General features: G+C 45.4%; 1 protein-coding gene across 1 annotated transcript in view; it reads right to left on the bottom strand.

Annotated features, from left to right (window-relative positions):
• Window positions 1-906: 906 nt before the first annotated feature.
• si:ch73-72b7.1 (netrin receptor UNC5C) overlaps window positions 907-7,666 on the bottom strand; it is a 36,536-nt gene continuing 29,776 nt past the window's right edge. Inside the window, exons 6-10 of the mRNA XM_042326669.1 lie at window positions 6,731-6,964; window positions 5,078-5,227; window positions 4,834-4,998; window positions 2,107-2,285; window positions 907-1,313 (exon numbers count right to left, since the gene is read on the bottom strand). Of these exons, the coding sequence (XP_042182603.1) occupies window positions 1,271-1,313; window positions 2,107-2,285; window positions 4,834-4,998; window positions 5,078-5,227; window positions 6,731-6,964 (771 nt within the window). The 3' untranslated portion in view covers window positions 907-1,270. The remainder of the gene's footprint in view (window positions 1,314-2,106; window positions 2,286-4,833; window positions 4,999-5,077; window positions 5,228-6,730; window positions 6,965-7,666) is intronic.

Genomic DNA, 7,666 nt, shown 5'->3' with positions numbered 1-7,666 from the left:
CCACGCCAGTCCAGGACCTCCACTGCCAGCTTCTTCACCTGTGGGAGGGTCTGAGACACGCCACCTGGACAGCTGATGAAACTGTGAGTTTGCACAACCGAATAATTGTTGCACAAACAGTCAGAAACCGTCTCAGCGAAGCTCATCTGTGTGCTCGTCATCCTCATCAGGGCTTTCACCTGACTGCAGTTTGGCGTCGTAACAGGCTTCATTGGGAAAATGTGCATCTTCGATGGCCACTGGCACACTGTGCTCTTCAGGGTTGAATCCCAGTTTAAATTGTACTGGGCAGATGGCAGACAGCGTGTTTGGTGTTGTGTGGGTGAGCACTTTGCTGAAGTCAACATTGCGAACAGAGGTGGGGTTATGGTATGGCCAGGAATAAGCTACGTACACGAACACAATTGCATTTTATCGATGGGTATTTGAATGCACAGAGATACTGTGACGAGACCTGAGGCCCATTGTGGTGCCATTCATCCACCACCATCACCTCATGTTTCAGCATGATAATGCACAGCCCCATGTCACGAGAATCTGTACACAATTCCTGAAGCTGAAAATGTTCCAGTTCTTCCATGGCCTGCATACTCACCAGACATGTCACCCATTGAGCATGTTCGGGATGCTCTGGATCGACATGTACGAGAGCGTGTTCCAGTTCCCGCCAATATCCAGCCACTTTGCACAGGCATTGAAGAGGCCACAGGCCACAATCAGCAGCCTGATCAACTCTATGTGAAGTAGATGTATAGCGCGGCATGAGGCAAATGGTGGTCACACCAGATACTGACTGGTTTTCTGATCTACGCCCCTACCTTTTTTTAAGGTGTCTGTGACCAACAGATGCATATCTGTATTCCCAGTCATGTGAAATCCATAGATTAGGGCCTAATGAGTTTATTTCAATTGACTGATTTCCTCATATGAACTGTAACTCACAAAACCTATGAAATTGTTGCATGTTGCGTTTATATTTTTGTTCAGTGTATGTTTGTGTGTGTGTCTCTATGGATGTGTGTTCTCTGATGGAAGAGAGGTCTTGCTCTGCCTGTCCTGTATTTCTGCCTGTCCTGTGTTCCTCTCTCTCAACCTTTCTCTGTGACTCATCTCTTACTCCTCCCTGGAACTTCCTGTTCTTTGAAGGACGGGTGTCAGTGGTCTGTTGCCATGAGCACGAGGTTCTCATGGCGACCCATCTCCTCCAGCACGGCAGCCAGGCGGCCGAGGTTCCCGTCAGGGAAGTGTTGGGCCTCCCAAAGGTCCAGAATCACCCCGTAGGACTGGATTTAGTGGCAAAGTAATTCAAATACCTGATATATATATATATATATATATATATATATATATATATATATATAGAGAGAGAGAGAGAGAGAGAGAGAGAGAGAGAGAGAGAGAGAGAGAGAGAGAGAGAGAGGGAGAGAGAGAGAGAGAGAGAGAGAGAGAGAGAGAGAGAGAGAGAGAGAGAGAGAGAGAGAGAGAGAGAGAGAGAGAGAGGGAGAGAGAGAGAGAGAGAGAGAGAGAGAGAGAGAGAGAGAGAGAGAGAGAGAGAGAGAGAGAGAGAGAGAGAGAGAAAGACAGAGAGAGAGAGAGAGAGAGAGAGAGAGAGAGGAGAGAAAGACAGACAGTGAGAGAGGCAGAGAGGTAGAGAGTTTGCATACTCTGCCTGTGCTTTATGAATATCCAGTGTCATCATTTAAATGAACAAAAACTAGTTTAAAAGCGGACAGTCAAACATTAAATGGTCAGAACTACTTTCATCCAGCTCTGAGCTCTCTGAGAGGTAGGGAGAGGTGGAGTAAGGAGGTGGGTGAGAAAGGGGATAAGAGGTGAGGGAGGGGGAACGATGGAGGGTAAAGTCATCCCTCCTGCTGCTGGTTTAACTCCTACTGCTGTCTGTGATAAGGGAGCCCCTGCTGTTTATACACACACACACACACACACACACACACACACACACACACACACACACACACACACACACACACACACACACACACACACACACACACACACACACACACACACACACACACACACACACACACACACACACACACACACACACACACACACACACACACAGTCCCATCCCATCCTCACCTGTCCAGGTTCAGTTTGTGTGCCAGCATCCTCCAGTCGTTTCCTCGGTTCTGTGGGGCGTCCAGGCTGCCACAGAGCTTCTGTCTGATGGAGAGGGGAATGCGGAAGGCATTGGGCCCCACCAGGGTTGTGATGTTACTGGCTGGGTCCAGCAGAGACGTGTCAATACTCTGGGTGTCCTGGAGATGGAGGAGAGAGATTGATGTCAGTACAGGATACAACTATTTGAATTGATTGAAATTATTATTTGGGAGAAGATTGTTGGAGCTGGTGTTACAAGTTCTCATTCGAATTAGCGCATGTATCCATAACATTATTCCAGTCAGATAGTAGTAAGGTCTAGACACGCTCAGAGAGAACAGGAGCTACGCCTGGCCTCTAGTCTGATAGTAAGGTCTAGACACGCTCAGAGAGAACAGGAGCTATGCCTGGCCTCTAGTCAGATAGTAAGATCTCGACACGCTCAGAGAGAACAGGAGCTACGCCTGGCCTCTAGTCAGATAGTAAGGTCTAGACACGCTCAGAGAGAACAGGAGCTACGCCTGGCCTCTAGTCAGATAGTAAGGTCTGGACACGCTCAGAGAGAACAGGAGCTACGCCTGGCCTCTAGTCAGATAGTAAGGTCTGGACACGCTCAGAGAGAACAGGAGCTACGCCTGGCCTCTAGTCAGATAGTAAGGATTAGACATGCTCAGAGAGAACAGGAGCTACGCCTGGCCTCTAGTCAGATAGTAAGGTCTAGACACGCTCAGAGAGGACAGGAGCTACGCCTGGCCTCTAGTCAGATAGTAAGGTCTGGACACGCTCAGAGAGAACAGGGGCTACAGTAAGACCAGGGCTAGAGCAAAGCACTCTATCCACTGTGCCCTGTACAATCTCTGTTTCAATGATCTCTTACTCAACCATTCTCCTTGTGAGGGGGTTGTCAGAGTGCGATTAGAGTGATTACTCCCTTAGAGCTGTGCTCTGTGTGGAGCTACGAAAAATAAAATAAGTCATAAAAGACAAGCTTTCACAGAAAGGGCAGTGAGTGCAGCAGGCTCAAGCCTCACTGTCTGAGTAAAATAGTTCACTGACAGAAGACTAAACTCTCACTCAACCCCTGACAACCAGGAGGGACAAAGACATGGAAAAAGACAGAAATATATACGATATAACAGCATTCTCAACTCAAGTTAGCAGTAAGCCAGTTAGACTAAATCAAGTTAGTCTGATTTGTCTGAGCATGCATGCATGATTCAGCAAATACCGTGCCTTCAGGAAGTATTCACATCCCTTGACTTTTTCCAGATTTCGTTGTGTTACAGCCTGAATTGAAATGAATTAAATGTAGATGTTGTGTCACACACAATACCCCATAATGTCAAAGTGGAATTATGCTTTTAGAAATGTTACTAATGAATAAGAAATGAGAAGCTGAAATGTCTTGAGTCAATAAGTATTCAACCCCTTGGTTAAGATAAGCCTAAATAAGTTCAGGATTTAAAAAAATGCTTAACAAGTCACACAATGAGTTGCATGGACTCACTCTGTGAGAAATAATAGTGTTTAGCATGATTTCAGAATGACTACCTCATCTCTGTACCCCAGGCATACAATTATCTGTAAGGTCCCTCAGTCGAGCAGTACATTTTAAACACAGATTCAACCACAAAGACTAAGAAGGTGCCCCAATGCCTCACAAAGAAGGACAGCTATTGGTACTGTAGATGGGTAAGCATTGTAAAGTTATTAAGCATTATTCATTACACTTTGGAAGGTGTATCAATACACCCAGTAACTATAAAGATACAGGCGTCCTCCCTAACTCAGTTGCCAGAGAGGAAGAAAATTGCTCAGGGATTTCACCATGAGGCCAATGGTGACTTTAAAACAGTTACAGAGTTTAATGGCTGTGATAGGAGATAACTGAGGATGGATCAACAACATTGTAGTTACTCCACAATACTAACCTAAATGACAGAGTGAAAAGAAGGAAGCCTGTACAGAATAAAAAATATTCCAAAATATGTATCCTATTTGCACTTAAGTAATTCTGCAAAGAACGTGGCATAGAAATGACTTCATGTCCTGAATACAAAGTGTAATGTTTGGGGCAAATCCAACAACATCACTGAATACCACTCTTCATATTTAGAGGCATGGTGGTGGCTGCATCATGTTATGGGTATGCTTGTCAATGGCAAGGACTAAGGAGTTTTGTTTTGATAAAAAGAAAAGGTATACAGCTAAACAAAGGCAAAATCCTAGAAGAAAACCTAGTTCAGTTTGCTATCCAACAGACACTGGGAGACAATTTCACCTTTCAGCATAAACACAAAGCCAACTTTACACTGGAGTTGCTTACCAAGATGACATTGAATGTTCCTGAGTGGCCTAGTTACAGTTTTGACTTAAATCGGCTTGAAATTCTATGGCAAGACTTTAAAATGGCGGTCTAGCAATGATCAACAACCAACTTGACAGAGTTTGAAGAATGTTTTAAAGAATAATGTTCAAATATTGTACAATCCAGGTGTGCAAAGCTCTTAGAGACTTACCCAGACAGACTCACAGCTGTAATCACTGCTAAACATGAGTCTACACAAAAGCGATCTTTTGTGTAGATCGCTGACAAAAAAATGGCAATTAAATACATTTGAATCCCACCTTCTAACCCAGGTCTGATATACTTCATTCGTTCACTATATGTATGTACTGTATCTGGATACAGTACTATTTCCATACCTCTGAGAGGGTGGTGTCGAGCTGGAAGATCTGCCCCTCCCCCTCCACCTGTCGAACACACAGCTTACAGGCCAGGTTGACGGTGCTGGGACAGAACCTCTCCAGGGTGAAAGTACAGTGGAGGTTCCTCTGGGACCCAGACCACACCTGCTGGAATGACAACTCCTGGGGAGAGAAGGGGGCGGGGGTTATACTAGCACCAAGGGTGTTTGTGTATGTCTTTACATTCTGTGTGTGTGTGTACCTGGTACTTGGCTAGTAGCTTGCTTTTCCACAGTGTGTGTGGGACATCGTGGATGGACAGTCGCAGGTTGTGGGTGCTGTCCTTGAAGTTGAGTGTCTTTGGTTCGTCCAGGAGTTTCCCTCCCATCTGTTTCTCCATCTGCAAAACCTCCTACAGGCACACAGAGACAGACACACAGAGACAGACACACAGAGACAGACACACAGTGTCAAACACACAGCGACAGATACACAGTGACAGATACACAGTGACAGAAACACAGAGACAGACACACAGCGACAGAAACACAGTGTCAAACACACAGCGACCGATAGATACACAGCAACAGACACACAGAGACAGACAGATACACAGTGACAGAAACACAGAGACAGACACACAGCGACAGAAACACAGTGTCAAACACACAGCGACCGATAGATACACAGCAACAGACACACAGAGACAGACAGACACACAGAGACAAACACACAGAGACAGACAGACACACAGAGACAGACAGACACACAGAGACAGACACACAGAGACAGACAGACACACAGCGAAAGACACACAGAGACAGACACACAGCGACAGATACACAGCGACAGACACACAGAGACACACACAGAGACAGACAGACAGACACACAGAGACAGACAGACACACAGCGAAAGACACACAGAGACAGACACACAGCGACAGATACACAGCGACAGACACACCGCGACCGACACACATCAACAGACACACAGAGACAGACACACAGAGACAGACACACAGTGAAAGACAAGTTTAGATTTGACTGTGGAATGAATCACACAATCACCATATACTCATTTATCTGAATTCTGTGTTGTAACTTCCTATAAAATGTGTTTGCTTTTTGAAATCAGGCTTTGAACATAATTTCAGCAGGCATTATGTACTTACCAACCATGTCATAACCCATCTATAAACATACACAACATGTGACATTCACATCTACATTCAACATGATCATTCTTAATCTCACTTCTCATTCCCAAACATAATAACCGTGATCATTCTTAATCTCACTACTCATTCCCAAACATAATAACCGTGATCATTCTTAATCTCACTACTCATTCCCAAACATAATAACCGTGATCATTCTTAATCTCACTACTCATTCCCAAACATAATAACCGTGATCATTCTTAATCTCACTACTCATTCCCAAACATAATAACCGGGTCCTATTCTCCTCCTTAAAAAGTAGTAATGAGACCTTGTCTTTCTTCACTGAAGGTGGAAGGAGGTGATGGGGGGAGGACAATGGGGGAGGAGGAGATAGAATAAATATCAAATATGGCTCATATTTGCAAGGGCACGGCACCATTTCTCTAGGAGCAGCTTGGCCTTGGAGATTATATTCAAATGCATGTGCTCATCTTCCCTTATTACTGCACACAAACACAGCCCCCACTGCTTACCTGCCTACCTGCCTCCCACACTGCATCTGCTGGCTACTTCACACACACACACACACACACACACACACACACACACACACACACACACACACACACACACACACACACACACACACACACACACACACACACACACACACACACACACACACACACACACACAACACACACACACACACACACACACACACACACACACACACACACACACACTTACTTTGAATGAGTCCTGTGTGTCATCCAGGCAGTAAACTCTAATGTGGTACTCAAGGGCGGGGCAGGTGACGGGGCCGAAGATGGCCAGTTTCAGTCTCTTGGTGGTGGCCGCGCTGCAGGACTGGCCCACCAGGCAGTATGTCCCTAGGGTCTCTGTCAGGATGTGACATGCCTCCTCATCCATCTGGATGTAACAGGGAGTGGTGAAGTTCTCCTCTCCTACCACCACCACCTCCTTGAGAGAGAGGGGGTGAGAGAGTGTGTGTATGTGTGTCTGTGTATCTGCATATACCTGTAAGTGCCTACCTACATACGTGTGTAAACATATGTCTGTAACAATAGACTAACATGTATGAGGTAATAGCATAATGTCCCTCTCCTTGTGACAGTGCTCGATGGATCATGTCAGAGCATATTCCTGTTTCATTACTGGTGTCTGGGTCTAACTGAGTCTAAGAGGATCCTGCAGGGATCTTTATCCTGACGCTCCTATGAGCAGCACACCCCCCTGGCATCCATTCAGCCCATTATGAGACGGATAGACAGAAGAGGAATGACAGTATTTCATAGTGTGTGTGTGTGGGTAGATGTGGGTGTGTGTGACAGTATTTTCTATTGAGCCAGGCTGTTTAACACAGTATTATAGCTGGTCATAAGCCTCTGGTCCTGGGGTTCGGTATGAGTGTATACAGAGTAGAAAACTGGGCTAAACTGGGCCTCACACAAACACACACACACACACACACACACACACACACACACACACACACACACACACACACACACACACACACACACACACACAGCCACTTATAGTGTTTACAGTATATACTGTTGTTTATTCTCCACACAGTTGATCCTAATAGACCTACTACTATACATACCATTTTCTTTTCCAAATGATATGCTGTTTATACACACCGCACATTTATATTCC

The sequence above is a fragment of the Oncorhynchus tshawytscha genome, linkage group LG09, assembly GCF_018296145.1.
Source record: "Oncorhynchus tshawytscha isolate Ot180627B linkage group LG09, Otsh_v2.0, whole genome shotgun sequence".
NCBI classification, from domain to species: domain Eukaryota; kingdom Metazoa; phylum Chordata; class Actinopteri; order Salmoniformes; family Salmonidae; genus Oncorhynchus; species Oncorhynchus tshawytscha.
This window is presented reverse-complemented; position numbering and strand designations above follow the sequence as displayed.